Below are 20,448 nucleotides of genomic sequence, written 5' to 3'. Positions count from 1 at the left end.
GAGCCTGTTATGACAGGTTGGCCTTAACAGTTACAAAAGCAATGAATATATATTATAATAATATAATTGTCATAAAGTAATAAAGTTCAACTTTAAATGTAGCATCTCCTAGAGCAGTAAATATATATTGTATTAGAAAGATAAATGATACATTAAAGGGACACTATAGTCATTAAAAATCAGATGTTAACTTGCTTTAGAGGTCTTTATCTCCTGCTATGTAAAAATCACATATAGGAGGCCCCTGTAAGGTCTAGCAAGCTATTAAGAGTGTAGGAAACAGTAAATTAAAAAGACTTTGCAATAAAGGAAGTTTAAATATTAAGTCTCTCTTTACAGGAAGTGTTAAGAAAGGTTGTGCAAATAACATGCAGGGAAGTGTGACTAGGGCTTTATGTCTGTGTCTGCAGGGACATGCTCTATACACCAACACTGCTTCATTAAACTAAAGTTGTTTTGGTGACTATAGTGTCTTGTTAATTTGCTTTGGGAGCTGTTATAGCTTTACTTTCCTTATACCCCTCACTCCACCAATACCATTCCCAGAGGTTGCTCATCTCCATTTTGATGTCACATATTAATTGCATTTTTTCCCATTAACATATACTTTTTTTTTTTATGTACTATAAATGGCTACCTGATAATCTTCGCGTTTCCTTCTGAAGTATACTGGAGATAAGAGTTCTCTGAAACCAGTGGCCAGCTCCTTCCACCTCCCACAGCAGTTCCTGATCACCGGGGTATTTCTCTAAATACTGCTTGCAGGCTGCGGGACAATCCAAAAACAGTTACCCACAAGTTCACTGCTTTCACCATGACATTAGCCACAAACCCACAAACCCACCATCTTGCTGCACCAATATCTTTTGAGTATGACGTGGCAGGTACATCATCCCTTGTGAGGGGCTATTCCTTAGTGAAAAAATATTTATTAAGTCACAAAAGGAGATTTTAATTCATTCTTACCACCCTCTGTTAATGCCGATATTCCATTCCCATATTTAGAGACTGGTCCTACGGGGCAACACTATCCTCCCATTGATACCATCAAACTGGCTTCATAAGCAATGCATTTGTATCAAAAAAGAGTGAAGTGGGGGCGGAGCTAAGCGGAGCTCCGAGGCAGACGCATCTCCAAACAGCTCCGTGTTAAAACACGGCAAAACTAAACTTTATTACCGCAAAACCTGCTAAAATCGGTGTAGACTCACCACCGATGAGAGAGGGAAGTACCAGCGAGCAAACGGATGCCCTTCACTTTCCCCACGCACGCCAAAACCAGGCACCGAGGCTTTCGGGCCTACCACGTGGAAAGCCTGCGGCCGACCATCGACCCCTACTGGAGCGGAACGAGCCCAGAGGGAAACGCCCGCACAGAATACTGCAGACAAACCCCTCCAGACGGCGACATGGTACGCAAAACGCAGAAGCAGACCCAGTCTGCACCTAGGGAGGGCCAAGACATCGGCCAACTACTCACTCTGAAGCCCAGAGGGGCGCCACAGCCCGGCCCTGCAACAACCACAGACTCACCAGCAGGGACCCCCTCCACGCCGGAGACCGCGGCGATACCCGATGGGAATGCACCGTCCACCAAACAGGACATACACAACCTGCTGGTACACATACAGCAAATGTTTGCGGCAGAACTTAAAACTGTACGTGCAGAAGTACAGGCGGTTACTAACAGGGTCCAAACGACAGAAGAGGCCCTCACTGATCTGAAAAAGGATTTGGCCACCATCAATGATACCGTACAACACCTACAAACGGCTCAAGCTCACCAAGGTGTCAAATTGGCCTACCTGGAGGACAGAGAACGGAACAGGAACATCAAGATCCGCGGAGTGGCAGAGGCCCTTTCACCCGAGGAGCTTCCCCACTTCATCAGGCGCCTAGTCTCCACCGTTATGTCCACAAAACACGCTAAACAACTCAACTTTGACGGCATGTACCGCATTGCCAAATCATCGCAGGCACCGGCTACGGCCACCCGGGACATTATTTTACGCTGCCAAACTCAAGCCGACAAACAACAGCTCCTCAATGCAGTAAAGGGCAAGACCCCTCTACAATTCGAGTCACACACGCTCACGTTCTTCCAGGACCTGAGCAGGGCCACACTACTGTGGCGCAAATCGATGCAGCCGATTACAAAGACACTGCAAGATGCTGGCCTCCCCTACAGGTGGTCGTTCCCTAGAGCTCTGGTGGTCACCCGAGATGGAAAGACTTTCAGGGCCCAAGACCCCACAGAAGGAACTGCTTTCCTCCAGGCGCTCGGAATACAAGGCCAAAGTACAACGACGGACACAAGCCGAACCTGGGACGTATCCAGAGTCACCCCTTTTACACCCAGTGGTTCCAGTAACTCACTGACCTGACATAATAAGGGACACTAACCTATGATATGTTTCCTCCTGTTATGTTAATTTTTGCTTCTTTTAATGTTCTATTTTAATTTTCTTGTTATACGCCCACGACATTACTACACAATTTGCTCACCGCCACTACCCCACAGCGGTAAACTAAGATCTGCCTAAGAGAGCTATAGCCCAACACACACATTGCTCCCCGTGTCACGTTCTTGACTAGTCATACCAACCGAGCAACATGTAAACCTCCCTCTCCCCCCCCCCACAGCCCCACAGGTTAGGGGGCAAAAACACTAAGAACAGGAGCTATAAATCGCACATACAGTCGCACACAGGATAGACCGCAACATACACATAGCCTTACCTGGTGGTCGACACCTTTTATACCCTAATATCCCCCACTCCTGGGAACTACTAGCAAACTCCTAGATGTATATAATGTAAAAACGGGCCATTCACAAAAGGACGTAACCGCTCATATATATTTGCAATGTTTTTGTTAACACGAATGTCTTTTAACTCTGCTTAACTGCCTTGAAACACCCGAACAAAATAAAGAATTTAAAAAAAAAAAAAAAAGAGTGAAGTGTGTCACTCCGATCCTATATTTTCCCAGCAAGCATAAGATGTGCTTGCTAGAGGAATATCACGGCAAATAGAGTGCATGCGCTCTATTTTCTGAGATTTGGAGAGTTTCCTGTTGGAATCTATTCTGACATCATCCCGTAAACTTATATACAGTGGTGGACGGACCACATGTAAATATTGACTTATAAAATCTATACATTTGCTAGCAATTTTTCTGGCTCAAAATATAGGTGAATTATTACAAAAAAATCATTTTTTTTTTAAACTGCTGGCTGCTCAGGTGATTAGCAAAACTGTAATCAAGAAAAGAACACTTACCTGTGTACATACAGGATGATAATGGGTATCTCAAGCCTAGGGTGTCTTCTGTAAATGAGTCCACAAAATCCTCCAGCACCTGCAGCCCAAATTGTTTACCATGATACCTTTTCCTGACATACATGGTGTCCAAAACCGGGAGCAAATAACTTTGTGTGAGATATGCAGCACAGGAACTTCCTAGCAATACAATCACACGGCCATATTAATCATACGGTACATCTGTTACAAAGCTTATATAGAAAGCTCAGGTGCCTTATTCAAACTTAATAATATTATTACAATTAAGTAATATTTGCAGGAAGTGTGCCTCGATTGATGATAAAGGTGATATATATCATGTACAATAATTAACAAAAAAATATGTTTATTAATTATTGCTGAATTAGGCAGCTAGAGTAGGACCTACCAAGAATGGGGTACATGGACGATGTGGCCGGCTAATGCAATGTATTATACTGTAACTAAACCCCTATTATTTTTTTGTCAAGTGAGGTGTTTTTAAATAAAACTATTACAATCTGTGAGACCTGAAATCGTTGTTTAGTGAATAAGCGAGTGCACTGGATTGTGTATTTTGTATGTTGTATAAATTGGCCCCAGCAGCACCCTATAGTGTATGCATGAAAATTTCCCCAAACATAGACAAGCGCACCAGAGCAGGGAATCCCTCTAGTTCACACGACGGCTTGCACTTACCCTCACTCTAGAGAGCTGGTCGTAAATGGGAGCCGTTGTAAAATAGGTAGGTCGTAAAATGAGGACCATCTGTATATCATGTCATATATCATATCATGTGCAATATTAACAAAAAGCATGTTCATTACACAAGTAAGATATGCAGCACACGTTCCATAATGCAATATAATCACAATAAAATATTAAGATACATGCAAGATATACAGCAGGTGTGCTTTAATATAGTATAAACACACAGTATGGTTATTATAAAGACCTGGGTGTGATATTGATACCGGAGAAACTGACGGAAGCCAAGCACAGAGAGATGGACACAGGTTTCTTCAGGAAGGAAGAGATTCTTTATTGGATCACCGATCGGGACTCAGAGGGACTAGCGTCACCAAAATACAGCAAAGTCTGAGTACTGAATACATAGAGTACATTCCTTATATAGCACTGTAGCTCCTCCCACAATTAACTACACCCACACATACCCTTAACCTATTTAATGAATAGAGTCTAAACTCATCCATCCGGTCTAACCACGTGGCTCATCTGATACAAAGGAGAGGGACGCGTAATTCCAGTTCTTACATTCCTGCACCTGGTCAGTACAGTGATGACAGTATCTTAGCTACGTGTTATTAACTAACTGATACTACAAACACATATACATACATATGCCTTGTGGCAATCTTAGCCTGCTAAACTTGTATTTTACTGGAATTACATCACATTCCCCCCTTTGATGCCTCTGATATTTCACAATTACTTGAGGCATCACTTAACCTTGGTTTGCATATACCTCAGGTTACCATGAACCAGACCAGACTTATCTTATGATGTGAATCTTTTAACACTCATCTTCCTGCATTGATTCTCCTTGATCTAAAGCCTTATACTTATAAATCGCCATTATCTGTGCAGCAGCCTTCCTCTCTGCTATACTTCCTATCAGGCTTTGCACAGACCTAACTACTAAGGGTATAAGACACGGTAGGAGTAGACACAACAGTAAAATCAGTAGGACTCCACCTACCACTGCCTTAAGCCCTCCAAACCACTCATACCAGCTACCAAACCAACTACTTGGATTGTACCCTTTCCATACCTGAGTAGGCACATGCGCTAGTTTAACCATATGGCTAGTAAGCTCAGCTATTGCTTGCCCTTCGTCATCTATTTGAAGACAGCAATTACTTAGGTTAAACTTCCCACATACACCTCCCTCTACTGCCAAAAGGTAATCCAAGGCTAATCTATTTTGGTAGACTGCTGTCCTCATCCTGGTGTTATGCTTCGCTAGAAGATTGAGCGCTTGTGATGTCTCATTTGTGATAATCTCAACCACCGCCTGTAATCTTATAATACGGTTGAGCATATAAATAGGGGTTCTATAACCAAAGGTACCATCCTCAGCCCACGTGGCTGGCCCATAGTAATCTATAATACGCTGGGGAGGCCATTCATCATCTTCCCAGGCGCCTATCTCTATGGGTCCCCTTTTCTTCCTATGATTCACATCATACACTTTAACACCTAAAGTCTCACCTGTTTCAATCGGTAACAAGAAGAAGGATGGTTTGAGCATACCCAACACACATGCCCCTTCCCAGTCCTGTGGCAGCTCCGAATAGGCTTTCTTACCACAGATCCAGTACAAATTTGCTGGGGCTCTCCAGGTAGATGTGATGGATAGATCAAACCACACGTCCTTTAAATTGGCATATCTAGCAAACGGGTTTGATGGTTCTGAGACATTTGAAGCCGACCACCAAGTTGTATTCTTTGTATCATCATCATAAGCTTTTTGCCCTAGACAAGTTAATTCTCCTACAGAAGTATTATACATTATTCCTTTCCTTGCTATGCAAACATAACCTATGATGGAGGTCTTTAATCTCCACTCAGATTTACCTCTAACACTCATATGATAATCGGCTTGTGTAGATATTAATTGGTCAACTGCCTCAGAACCGGACATTACCTCCTTTGCTTCCCAAGGCCATTGGTCTCCCATGTTAGTACCTCCACACACATAGCAGTTGGTAACATTAAGACTACCGGCAATACTTTCAGCTAAATCGATGAACAGGTTTTTAGCATTATGGGGGATCTTATTATCTATACTCATCTCTTCGTAAAAGGAATGGTATACTTGATGAGTCTGGGAGGATACCGTATCAGTCTCTATTCCTATAAACAATAATGTCCCAGGATCTAAACCCGTCCCGTATATTTGAAACCCAAATAAATTTCCATACTTATCTAAGAACTTGTCGGGGTTATTAATGAGTATATGGACTGGGTTGCATTCCATAGACTTACAATAAGGGCTAGTCGGCAACTTAGTCACTATCATGTCTTTGTCTACTGTCTGTCCCCAAGTTGCCCACCCCACACAAGACCAATATGGGCAAAAGTTATAATCTCTATTTGGGCATCTAGGACTTACATATTTATTTTTGCTACTGGGACAAATGTATTTATCGTTAGACCCATACGTCCTCTCCCATCTAAGATCCCCACATACATTCCACGGCTTTCTACCACTCGATATCGCTTTACACGCATCAAATAGCAGAACACCCGAAGAATGTACGGATTCTAACACCGTTTTATTAATTAGGGTCCCCTGAGGATCTCCATTCCTGAGAGTCAACCAGATTGTACGAGGCTGATACTCCGGACTGAAGCACTTAGGTTCTCCTACTCCTAAATGGCACACACTATAGTCTATATTTAAGTATCTACATCTCGATACATCTCCTTTACATTCGTATTGTGAATGCCAAATTAGGGTTTGGGAAATATGGTTACCTGTTCTCGTAGTCTTAATGCATACCTCACAGCTAGGAGTGTCGGTACCTCTACCTTCCTGAATATAAAAACACATATAAATAAACACTATCAAAAGCACATCTTTCGCCGTCATCCTCAGTCTTCGTCCGTGCGATGGCGCCTCAGCTTCCAGGATGTGAGGGGCTGCAGGGAATGGAGTTCTGCTCATCTTCACAGGTGTCCCTTCGAGACTTTCCTGGCTTATACACTATGTGATGGTAAGCGGACAGGCTTTATTATGGCCTTCTCACTCACACCTGTAACAATAAAATTTGTAATCCACAATAATTCCTCGTTACTCCGACTGAGTAGTGCGTTTCAACCGGATCTTGCAGGGATTCTCTGGATCTGCTGTAACTTGCCAAGAATCGACTGCTGCTGGTTTAACCCTGGAGTGATGTATCCACGGAGTCACTTCTGCTACTTTTATCGCTGTAGGGGTAGACAAAAGAACAACATAAGGACCTCTCCACTTGGGCCCTAACGGTACATTATTCCACTCTTTAATCCACACTTGATCTCCTGGATGATAACTATGAACAGGGGGATAAATATTCACAGGTAATCTATCTTGTACCCATTTCTGTACCTCCTCCATAGTCTTACCCAACTCTACAACCTGCTGCCGAGTAATTCCTTCTCCCAACTGACTCAAGTCCCCCCTTAAGTTACCAAGTACGGGAGGTGGTCGCCCATACATGATTTCAAAAGGAGAGAGGCCCATCCTTCTGGTAGGGGTACTGCGGATTCGCAATAAGGCTATAGGTAAGAGAACGTTCCACTTAAGTTGGGTTTCCTGACACATTTTAGCCAACTGGTTCTTTATAGTTCTATTCATTCTCTCTACCTTACCAGAACTCTGGGGTCTATATGCAGTATGAAGCCTCCACTTTATACCAAGCATATGAGTCAGTTGTTGTAGGCACTGATGAACAAAAGCTGGACCATTGTCCGATCCTATAGAACAGGGTAGTCCATATCGGGGTATTATTTCTCGTAGCAGGAATCTCACAACTTCTCCTGCTTTCTCTGTACGAGTAGGACATGCTTCTACCCAGCCTGAATAGGTGCACACAATTACCAGCAGGTAACGATGTCCACCCGACTTAGGCATCACTGTAAAGTCTATTTGTAGATCGGACATGGGGAGTCCCCCCATAAACTGAACTCCTGGTGGCTTTACTGGTCCTTGTCTTGCATTATTCTTAGCACACGTTACACATCTGCGTACAATGGCCTGAGTCAAGTTGGACAATCTTGGTATGTAGAAATGTTTTCTAAGAGATTCTTCAGTACTGTCTCTCCCAGAATGTGTCCCGTTGTGATAATTTTGGACAATTTCTACCGCTAGCGATGCTGGTATAACTATTCTTCCATCTTCTAGCTGATACCACTTGTTCTCCAGATACTTTCCCGGTTCAGTCTTTAACCACTCCTCTTCTTGAGCTGTATAAACTGGAGTCCATTGGGACAGTGGAGTTGGTATAAGAGCAGCTATATGCCCTACATACTCCTGTCTTCCTGATTCAGCAGCACGCTTAGCTGCACTATCTGCCATCCGATTTCCTTTGGTTACATCACCATCTCCTCTCAGATGCGCTCGACAATGTATGATACCGACTTCTTTCGGCTCCCACACTGCTTCCAATAGTTGTAGGATTTCGGCTGCGTACTTGATTTCTTTGCCTTCTGAATTCAGTAGTCCTCTTTCTTTATACAAAGCTCCGTGGGCATGAGTGGTTAAAAACGCATACTTAGAGTCCGTATAGATATTTACTCTTAAACCTTCAGCCAATTGTAACGCTCGTGTTAGTGCTATTAATTCTGCCTTTTGTGCTGATGTTCCTTTCGCCAGTGGCCGAGCTTCTATCACCTTGTCTATTGTTGTCACTGCATATCCTGCATAGCGGATCCCTTCTTTCACATAACTACTGCCGTCGGTGTAATATTGAACATCGGGGTTCTGGATGGGAAAATCACGAAGATCTGGTCTACTTGAGAATACTTCATCCATTACTTCCAAACAATCATGTTGACTTTCAGTAGGTTGTGGCAAAAGGGTAGCTGGATTTAAGGTGTTTACAGTCTCTAAATGCACTCTTGGGTTTTCACACAACATTGCTTGATACTTGGTCATACGGCTGTTACTAAACCAATGATTTCCTTTGTAATCCAACAACGTCTGTACTGCATGTGGGACTCGTACATAAAGTTCTTGACCCAGAGTGAGTTTATCGGCTTCAGCTACTAGCAGGGCGGCTGCAGCTACGGCTCTTAGACAAGGTGGAAGTCCGCTGGCCACTGCATCCAGTTGCTTAGACATGTAGGCAACAGGTCTTTGCCATGATCCCAAGTACTGTGTCAATACTCCCACAGCCATTCTTCTTTGCTCGTGTACATACAGGTAGAATGGTCGTGTGTGATCAGGTAGACCTAATGCTGGGGCACTCATCAAAGCCTTCTTCACATCTTCAAATGCCGTTTGCTGTTCTTGGGTCCATAGGAAGGGGTCGTGCTCTGTACCTTTGATAGCTGCGTACAGAGGTTTTGCTAGTATCGCATAACTGGGAATCCATATCCTACAGAAGCCTGCTGCCCCCAAGAATTCTCGCACTTGTCTTCTATTCTTGGGTATTGGTATTTGGCAGACAGCTTCTTTTCTCTCTGGCCCCATAATTCTTTGACCTTCAGAGATATGGAATCCTAGATACTTGACAGTTGGCAAACACAACTGAGCCTTCTTTCTAGACACCTTGTATCCTGCCTTCCAGAGAATGTGTAGTAGATCGTGCGTTGCTTGCTGACAGATTTCTTTTGTAACTGCTGCTATCAACAAGTCATCTACATATTGTAACAATACACACTCTCCTGGGATGGACTCGAAATCCAATAGATCTTGACTTAGGGCTGAACCAAATAGGGTAGGTGAATTTTTAAACCCTTGGGGCAGTCTTGTCCAAGTCATTTGGCGTTTTGAGCCCGTTACAGCGTTCTCCCACTGGAAAGCGAAAATACATTGACTTTCTGCGGCAATTCGGAGGCAAAAGAAGGCATCTTTGAGATCTAAGACTGTGAAGTAAGTAGCCCCGCCCGGAATTAAAGCAAGCAGGTTATATGGATTGGGTACAACTGGATGTATACTAACAACCGCATCATTGACTGCTCTTAAGTCCTGCACAGGTCGATACTCATCTGTACCGGGCTTTTGAACAGGCAGCAATGGGGTGTTCCAGGGGGAAGTACAGAATTTTAGGATACCATACCGTATGAACTTATCCAGATAGGATTGGATGTTCTTCTTAGCCTTCTGCGGAATGTGATATTGTCTTAGGCTCACTGGATAAACCCCATGTTTCAGTTCAATTTTTATTGGTGGAATATTGCGGGCCAGTCCTGGTGGGTTGTTCTCTGCCCAAACTCCTGGTATGTTAAACAATGTCTCATCACTCCTAGGGTTTTGGCTAGTCAACACTGTATAAAGTCGCCACTCTTCTTCCTTTGGTACGGATAAAGTCATAATACCTGAAGGTCCATTAAACTTTAAAGATGTTGTTCCATCTGGTAGGAACGTAATCTGCGCTTGTAATTTGGATAGCATATCACGTCCCAGCAATTGGACTGGACATTCAGGCATATAAAGGAATTGGTGTTTTACTACGTGGCCTCCCAATGTACAGAGTCGACTTTTAAGAACCGGTCTTTCAGCACTTCTTCCAGTTGCTCCTATCACAGTAATAGTCCTTCCAGATGGAGGAGCAACTAGATTAGTCACCACTGAATGTTCAGCACCAGTGTCGATCATGAACGCACTCCTCTTTCCCCCTATTGATACATCGACCATAGGCTCCGCTCGACCAAGGGGGATGGAGCCCGGTCGGTATCAATAGTCCTCCATGACCGTGTCAGCCAATCCTACGAAGTCCCTACCTTCTCTATCGCGGGACCTTTGCGCTGCTGGAATATACCTATCTTCCCTAACACTTCCTCTGTTCCCATTACTCCCTCTATACCCATTACTCCCTCCGGGGCCTCCTCTACCTCTCGCTCTGCCTCTAAAGTTTCCGTAGCCTGCCCTGGGTTGGTCTCTCTCGTACTGCTCTCTTTGCGGACATTCGTTCCTCCAATGCCCTTCTTCCTTGCAATACGCACACTGATCCCTACTCAAAGGCTCCCTACTCCATCTACTATCACCTCTATCTGGGCCCCGTTTATCTACGCCTGCGATTGCTACCGCTAGCATATCAGCCTTTCTACGCATCTTGCGCTCCTCCTCTTTCTTGCTTTCTGTTTCCCTATTCATATAGACCTTATTAGCTACCTCCATTAGTTGGGAGATTGACATACCTGCAAACCCTTCTAACTTTTGTAGCTTGCGCTTAATATCTCCGTAAGCTTGGCTGACAAAGGCGGAGTTAACCATTCGGGAATTGTCTGCGTCTTCCGGATTAAAGGGGGTGTACAAGCGGTACGCCTCCAATAATCGGTCATAAAAGACACTGGGCGCTTCATCGCTTTTCTGGATCACCTCAACTGTCTTCGACATGTTAATGGCTTTCTTTCCTCCGGCTTTCATGCCAGCAATTATAGCGTCTCTATAGGCTCTGAGTTGAACCATATCAGCACCATTTACGTTCCAATCGGGATCAGTGTTGGGATAATGTGTTGCGGCCCATGCTGCTGGATTAGCTTGATTCAAAGCACGGGCTCTATCTTCTAATGCTTTAATGGCTGCTTGATTTATTCTTGTCCTTTCCTCATTGTTAAATAAAGTCATTAGTAACTGCTGGCAATCAGCCCATGTCGGATTATGCGTCTGTACTATTGAGGTGAACAGATCAGTCATGGCTTGTGGTTTCTCAGTATACGAGGAATTGTGGGTCTTCCAGTTTAAAAGATCGGTTGTAGTGAAGGGAACATATACGAAGACAGGGTCAGCTTGTGCCATTTGACCTGCGGCATTAATATAGGCTGACCCGGGATTCAGACGAAGAGGCATCTGATAGTGTCTCAATTGTTGGGCACCGGTCAACTGTCGGATTTGGATGGGGCTACGTAGAGAGGCATCAGTCATGGGTTCCGGTCGGGGAGAGATAGGGTATGGGGATGTGGGAGGTTGGTTTTGGGAAAAGGTGGTAAATAGAACACTTCGGGCCGAGCTAGATGAAGCTTGACCGGAAGTCTGAAGTGGCGCCAAATCAGGATATTCGTTTTTAATGGGGGTGGGTTCTGGTTCCGGAAGGGGGGATTTAGTACGAGGGGGGGTGGATCCTGCACTGGAGGAGGAAGCGGAAGTGGATGAGGGTAATGAGGGAAGGGTTACAGGACTTCCTGTATTTGCGTCACTTCCTCTTACCGGAAAGTAAGGGGGCGGCAAAGGGATCTCGGACTCAGGGGGCGTGTCCAAAATGGGCCTAACACCAGTCCTAGTGGACGAACAAGTCCTAGTTACCATGAGGCGACACTGCTCCTCGTGGCATGTCCGGAGCCATTTTGGCGAGTCATTTACGGCCTGTCTCCAACAATCAATATAAGGAAACTGGCCGTAAAGTTCAGGCCTACCTGATACAGCCACGTGTAAGCGCTGTACCAGAGTTGGATCCAAACTGCCACGTGGCGGCCATGCCGCAACCAAAGTAGGCCACTCCCTAGTGCACAAAGTGACCAAACGTACAGGGGACATCTTAACCCCAAAATCACAAACTTTGAATCCCTTTTTAAAATTCTTAACCATACATCCTAAGGGATCCGGAATCGTTGACTGCGACGCACCCATACTTAACAGTGGAACGTCGTCGACAACGATTACTATACACGCGTACTATTCAACAGTCACACCCGTTTCCTCTGGCAACAGCACCACGTGGTACGGTTACCAAGTGAAACGTACACAATAACAATAAACACTCAGGGAATTCCCGTACACACACAGCTGCTACACCAGTCACTATATAATCAATATTATGCCCTTTGGCGTAACTACACAGTCACCCACGCTATAATTCTCTATATACGAATTACCCGTCTATAACACACCCCAGTAACATCGTCTTTTACAAATAGCGGTTACAGTACGGTTAGCATAGGTCAAAGCACAAGTTAAGGTCACAATACAATTATTAGTGGTTATGGTGTTAAACATGCAATGGACGACAATGATTAGTACTTATTATATAATGTCAGTAAATATACAGGGTTATGGTACCGTGCACTATAATACAGCAACACACTATTAACACTCTCGCTAGACGGCTGAGCTCGCGCTATCTAACAAGATATACACTTTACTAAAACAATCGTTAACACATTTACAATTCCCAACTAAACTATTGGCCAGTACCTTGAATGGACTACCTAAAACTATATACACCCGTTTTGGTTAGCCACACTGCCCAATCACCACATATACATAGCGAGCTAGAGAACCGAATTTACACAGGCGCCTCTTAGTCGCACTATACAACGAGCTAGAGATCCGAATTTACACAGGCGCCTCTTAGTCGTACTATCAAAAGTCTAGTGGGTTCCAAATTTACACGCCTTCCCACTTAGCCCAGATAGGATGAGAACTAGCGAACCGAATTTACACAGGCGCCGCTTAGTCTCCCGGTCCCTCCGACCTAGCGAACGTAATATACACCCTAGAACGCTAGTCTAGACAAGACACCGGTGTCCGGCTAGGGCTATCTTACACCAGGACCCCGCCTGACTAACCAAATCAAACGGTCTGACTAAAGAGCGTTCGATCGAGCGGTGCGCCTTCGCTCCTTCCCTCCGACAGAGGGGGCAGATACAGATTCAAAAACCCCTTTGGGCCTACCGCACAATCGGTATACCCCTAGCGGGTCCTGCCGTCTAAAACAGCAGTTATCTTACCTCCTCGTTCCTGAACCTGAGTTCACACTCATCGACGGGGACACCCCAGCACTTCTCACGTAGAGGCCGATGATCTCCTGGACAACAGACCAGTGGCGCCGAGACGAAGGGAGGTCCACGCAGAAGTTCAGGGGTGCAGCCGTAGAGAACGTGGGCAAAGATAGACCGTCTCACGCCTCTGCCTCTCAGCTACCGTTGAACGATGAGCTTCCCGGCCAATGCACCAAATGATACCGGAGAAACTGACGGAAGCCAAGCACAGAGAGATGGACACAGGTTTCTTCAGGAAGGAAGAGATTCTTTATTGGATCACCGATCGGGACTCAGAGGGACTAGCGTCACCAAAATACAGCAAAGTCTGAGTACTGAATACATAGAGTACATTCCTTATATAGCACTGTAGCTCCTCCCACAATTAACTACACCCACACATACCCTTAACCTATTTAATGAATAGAGTCTAAACTCATCCATCCGGTCTAACCACGTGGCTCATCTGATACAAAGGAGAGGGACGCGTAATTCCAGTTCTTACATTCCTGCACCTGGTCAGTACAGTGATGACAGTATCTTAGCTACGTGTTATTAACTAACTGATACTACAAACACATATACATACATATGCCTTGTGGCAATCTTAGCCTGCTAAACTTGTATTTTACTGGAATTACATCACAATATAATCCTATATTATAATAATTATAAATTATTATTATGAAGATCGGATATGCAGTATAGCAATACCTAATAATCGTCGAATAATATGCTTATTTTATTATTATTATCATCAGCATTTATATAGCACCAACATATCCGGCAGGGCTTTACAAAGACCCTTTACTGGTCATGTATATAGACTCCAAGCACTATATTTGCATACTGCACAGTTTAGATACAGAGTACATGTATTTCTTAGCAACATAATCATGTGACCGAAAAACTCTGAATAATTTTGAGAATGGAGAAGTCATTATAAGTAGAATTTTTAGTTGAATTTTAAGTATTCGTTGTGTTGAGCTATTTCAATTGCTTGTTTGCTTTGTTCATTGCAAACAGCTATAAGTCTGTAAATTCTGACAATAAACCTGATTTTCAATGGGGGTTGAATAATTTTGATTACAACTGTATATCGGATGTGACGTCACAGCAGAAAGGTATTGATGTGATTTGCTGAAGTAATCTTGCATGTTGTATTTGGGGGAGGTCACTATTATGCTAAGGGATCGAGCCCTCAGGCTACTTCCTTGTTCATACTGAGTCCCATGAAAATATTTTAACCCCTTACCATCCACACATTTGGATAAGGGTAGTGAGAGGACCATTGACCATGTCCTGCGCTCAGGTATGTATTTACTATGTCCCAGTCCAGGATTGGGCTATTAAACCTCACTGTATTATTAACCCTTACATCATTGTATACGTAATGGAATAGCTGGGACTGTATTGCCGAGTCTCTATTATTTAAAGGGGGGGTTGACTCTTTTCTTATTTTAAATAATTTGTTTGTTGGCTACGCATATATTGCAGACAGTTTTCTGCTTCTTTGCATTCAAGCATAAATTATTTGAACTTGATGTACTGCCAGATGAGAGCAAATCCCTTAAATATTTCATATTAATAAATAATAAAAAAGTTAGCATTAGCGCAATTTCTGTGCTATTCATTTTTTAACAGACACAGCATGAGCACATTTGGTATAGTGAATACTCGGACTACAAGCTAAATAGAGAGATTTTCATCCGATTTTTGCTTCACTGGGATCAAACAGGAGCTTCGTCAAAAACCTTTTTGTATTCACTCTACAGAGGATAAACACTGTGCAAGTGAAATGACTAGCAAATGTATAGATTTAAAGTTATTTCACACATTCTGATGGTGACCTCCATAGACTTTAGCACTATGCAAACTACAAACATGGATACTGAGAGCAGCTACAATGCAGCACTGCCCTCATATACATCATTGATGAAGCAAAAAATAGAACGAGGTCCAGGCACTCCAAAATCCCAAAAAGGCAAATTTATTGAACCCTCCGCCACTCAAGCTTGACAAAGACCGTTCAGGTCGAAATGTTGTGAGTGGCAGTGAGTTCAATAAATTTGCCTTTTTTGGATTTTAGAGTGCCTGGACCTCTTTCTATTTTTTGCTCCATCAAGTATTTGATTCCTGGTACTGGAACCGGCCTGGTTGCACCCAGATTTATATTACCATGGGGATTGAGTGCAGTTCCACACTACTGTTTCTCATGTAAATCATTAGCATGCACATTCACCCTAGGAATTGTGGGATGCTGTGCACATCATTGTGGGGCTAGGAGGCTGCAGGAAGAAGCAATATGTGATCTTCAAGTTCAATATTTTCAGTCTATACATTTGCTGATAACTTTGCAAGCACAATTGATAGATTACTTCTATAAATACCCTGAAAGTGAACTGGTCGTCCACACATTTTTAGGAAGAAACGTTCACTTTAATTATAAAAAAACGTTTCCATCTGTACAAGTAAAGTATTTTTGCTTTGAAGCTAGTGTAATGCTACAAACAAAACTGCAATTTACCTGCAGGTTTCACAGAATAAAATCCAATGGCCTCTCCTTTTCTCCACAGAATCTTGGCGTACTCCATGCGGCTGTGACACAGGAATGGAACCTCGTGTCTCTCCATCTCTTGCTTCCGATATATAATTCGATTAAGGACATAGAGCACCACTCGTTCTCCAAGTGATCTGACCTGCACAAATAAAATAGGTCAAATAACCATTTTAAGGTTAATTACAACTTAATAAAATATTTTTTTTTCGTTTCAGGACTAGATGCTGTTATAATAAATAATGCTATCTCCAACTAAACATCAATTTTCTTTGGTTTTCTTTTAAATGAATACCAAATATTTAACAATTTACATCCCAACCCAGTTGAGTCCAGGTACAGTTAGGGGCCTATGGGCATGTGCAGCATTAGGTAGAGAACCAAGAACAATCAAAGATTGTGCAACCTTTGATTTCAATGGTGCCTATAAGTGACTGTACCCATATAATTTAGGGCTTTGCCACCCCCTGGAGAAGTTTTATTTTTTATTTTTTTTATTTTATATTCTTTATTACATTTTATCCTTATAATACAAAAATATAGTGTTTATATTTAATCACAAGACATAACAGTACAGTTTTATTTTACAATAATTTTTGCATTATTCCTTCTGTGTCAAGTGATTCAAAGAGAAAAAAGAGTAAGAAAAAATAAATTATATAAAAGAATAAGTGATAATTAAATAAAGAAAACCGTCATGGTGTCAGGAGAGAAGTATTAAGAGGGAGTTGTAAGTACCCTTGTGAGGTATTGGCATCTAGGTCTAGGGGGAATCATCTATATCTCAATTTTTGGCTGTAAATTAACTTTGATTTGTGCGCATCTTTTGGTCTCTTATTGACTTGGTTTGAATTTGGTTAGCCATTGGACTCAAATCTGGAATTTTTCTTTGAGAGTTTAGGCATCTACCACACGTGACTCTCTCCATCTGGATTTGGAAAATGAATTGATTTAATACGAGTTCCCAAACTAAAATTTTTTGGGATTTCCAGTTTCAAGCTATTATTAATTTAGTAGCTGTTAAACAATGAATTATTAAACGTTTAGCTGGTAGGTTGGAGGTGGCGAGTCCATATGAAGTAGAGCTACCTGTGGGTAGTTGAAACATTTCTACTAAGTCTGAGAATTTTTTGAATTACAAACTTTTTAACAATTGGTTTATAGATGTTATTCCGCTAGTTCTAAAATTATTTAGATCAATATCTTTTATAGTATATTATAAAAATTCTAAAGGGAGAAAAGATGGAATACATTCTTGCATATTCAGTATTTTCTTTATCTTAATCCAAGCTTGCAAGACCTGCCCTGTAATTTTCCTCTTACTCATTTACTGTACCCACACATATTATATACTGTTTTTCTAGCCATTAAATGGTCTTTCTAAAGTTACCATTATTTTCATATTATATAACTTTCCTATAAAAAAATAAAATAAAATATGATGAAAAAAATGCAAAAAACAACCCACTTTTTCTAACTTTGACCCCCAAAATCTGGTACGCCAAAAAATACTTGTGTTAAATAGTTTCTAAATATTGTCCTGAGTTTCTAAATACACAATGTTAACATGTTCTTAGCTTTTTTGGAAAGTTGTAGGGCTATAAGTTCAAGTATGATATTATCCGTGAAAGTGCCGTTTGTGTGTGAAAAATGCAAAAAACTTCACTGTCACTGACAATATCATCACTGTGATTTGTTTTACTGTTTTGAAACACTAATATTTGTGTTCATCGAAGTCTACCAAGTAAAATAGTACCCCCCATGTACAGGTTTTAGGGTTTCTTGGAAAAGTTACAGGGTTAAATATAGTGCTAGCAAATTAAAATCTCTAGACTTTCGGCATGGGTGTCAGGATCGGGACAGGGATCCAACACGCAGAGTACGAACAGGAGAGGAGTACGTATACCGGACCTTAGAATGGCCGGACTAACGTAAGGAGAAAGCAAAGAATGGTCAGAGACAAGCCGAGGTCGAGGGACCGAGAGAACAGGTAAGCGAGAGACAAGCCGAGGTCAAAGGACACGAGAGGTAAACAGGAACGATAGTACAAGCCGAGTCAAAACCAAATAGAACAATAGACATAAGAGCACTGAGGAACCAGACAAGCTAGAACCACGACATTGCAATGAACCATTACACACATCCCTCTTTTATACCCTGGTTCTCTAATTGATGACTCCGCCCTTGCCGAGCCCTGATTCGTTGTTCCGAACTAGATTGACAGGTCGGGATGTGATTGCCGTCATGACGTCGGCTCCTGAGCGTCGTGTCATAAAAGGAAGCGGGGCTATCGCGGCCGGCGTGGGAATGACTAAGAGAGCTGTGAGGATTGGATGAATCAGCCCCCCCTGAGAGAACGGCCGTCGGGAAGTCTAACCTCCTCCGAGGTAGAGACTTCAGGTACCCTGACAGTACCCCCCCCCTCAGAAACGCCCACCGGGCGGAAGGAACCGGGGCGAGACGGAAAGCGAGCATGAAAAGCCCTGAGAAGGCGAGGAGCATGCAAATCCTCCTGGACCACCCAAGATCTTTCCTCAGGACCATATCCTTTCCAGTCAACAAGATATTGCACCTTCCCCCGAGAAATCCGAGAATCGAGGATGGAATTGATCTCATACTCCTCCTGACCCTCAACCTGGACAGAACGAGGGGAAGGCACAGTGGAGGAAAATCTGTTACACACCAAAGGCTTCAATAAAGAAACATGAAAGGAGTTCGGGATGCGTAAAGCAGGCGGAAGAGCCAGACGATATGCAACAGGATTTATACAACACAGAACCCTGTAAGGACCTATGTAACGAGGAGCAAATTTCATGGAAGGAACTTTCAAGCGGATGTTCCTGGTACTCAACCATACCCTATCACCCGGAGAGAATACCGGAGCCAGCCTTCTGCGTTTGTCAGCGTGTCGTTTGGACACCATGGAATTCTGAATAAGAATTTGTCGAGTCTGATCCCACAACTTTCTCAGATTGGCAACATGAATATCAACCGACGGTATCCCCTGGGAGGGGGAGGCCGACGGAAGAACGGAAGGATGAAAGCCATAATTCATGAAAAAGGGGCTAGAACGAGTAGAATCGCAAACACTGTTGTTGTGTGCAAATTCCGCCCAAGGAATCAGACCGACCCAATCGTCCTGGTGTTCAGAAACAAAACAACGCAAGAACTGTTCAACCTTTTGGTTGGTGCGTTCGGCAGCCCCATTGGACTGGGGATGATAGGCAGAGGAAAAATTTACTTTGATACCAAGCTGAGAACAGAAGGATCTCCAAAACCGGGAAACAAATTGGGAACCTCTATCAGAAACGATTTCAGAAGGAATCCCATGTAAATGAAAAATCTCCCTCGCGAAAATTTCAGCCAATTCGGGAGAAGAGGGCAATTTGATCAGAGGTACAAAATGAGCCATTTTGGTAAACCTGTCAATTAGTGTGAGGATAACCGTATGTTTTTTAGAAACCGGTAAATCAACGATGAAGTCCATAGCCAGACAAGACCATGGTTTCACAGGAATTTCTAGGGGGTGCAAAAGCCCACATGGAAGCGTATGAGGTTGTTTAGTCCTCATACAGACATCACATGCCTGTCAGGATCGGGACAGGGATCCAACACGCAGAGTACAAAGAGTGGAAAGGTACGTATACCGGGCCTTAGAATGGCCGGACTAACGTACCGAGAGTAAAGAATAGTCAGAGGCAAGCCGAGGTCGAGGGAACGAGAAGACAGATAAGCGAGAGACAAGCCGGGTCAAGGGATAACAGAGAAACAGGGTAGTACAACGAGCCGAGTCAAAACCAATAGAGCAAACTAGAATACCAGAGCACTGAGTGACTAGACAAGCTAGAACCACGACAGGGCAATGAGCTGAAGTAAGGAGTAAGCTTAAATACCCTGGTTCTGGATGGAAATCACGCCTCTGACAAGTACCGATTGGATATCGGACACTTGAGTGACAGATTGCTCGTGCTAGCGTCATGACGTCACGTATTGAGCGTCCTGCTAGAAAAGGACGTGGATTCCTCGCGGCCGGTGTTTAAGTGACTGGATGAACCGCGAGGAACGGAGGAGACAGCTCGCCTGGACGGATACACCACCAAGTCTCTACCTCCCTTAGAGGTAGAGGCCTCAGGTACCCTGACAGTACCCCCCCTCTCAGATACGCCCACCGGGCGGAATGAACCG

General features: G+C 43.3%; 1 protein-coding gene across 3 annotated transcripts in view; it reads right to left on the bottom strand.

Moving 5' to 3' along the window:
* FAM169A (family with sequence similarity 169 member A) overlaps positions 1-20,448 on the bottom strand; it is a 98,642-nt gene that overhangs the window by 17,169 nt on the left and 61,025 nt on the right. For all 3 annotated transcript variants that reach the window (XM_063453796.1, XM_063453795.1, XM_063453798.1), the window contains exons 5-7: positions 16,234-16,405; positions 3,282-3,461; positions 638-766 (exon numbers count right to left, since the gene is read on the bottom strand). In XM_063453796.1, coding sequence (XP_063309866.1) covers positions 638-766; positions 3,282-3,461; positions 16,234-16,405 — 481 coding nt within the window. The remainder of the gene's footprint in view (positions 1-637; positions 767-3,281; positions 3,462-16,233; positions 16,406-20,448) is intronic.

This window comes from Pelobates fuscus, chromosome 5, assembly GCF_036172605.1.
Source record: "Pelobates fuscus isolate aPelFus1 chromosome 5, aPelFus1.pri, whole genome shotgun sequence".
In the NCBI taxonomy this organism is placed as follows: Eukaryota; Metazoa; Chordata; class Amphibia; order Anura; family Pelobatidae; genus Pelobates; species Pelobates fuscus.
This window is presented reverse-complemented; position numbering and strand designations above follow the sequence as displayed.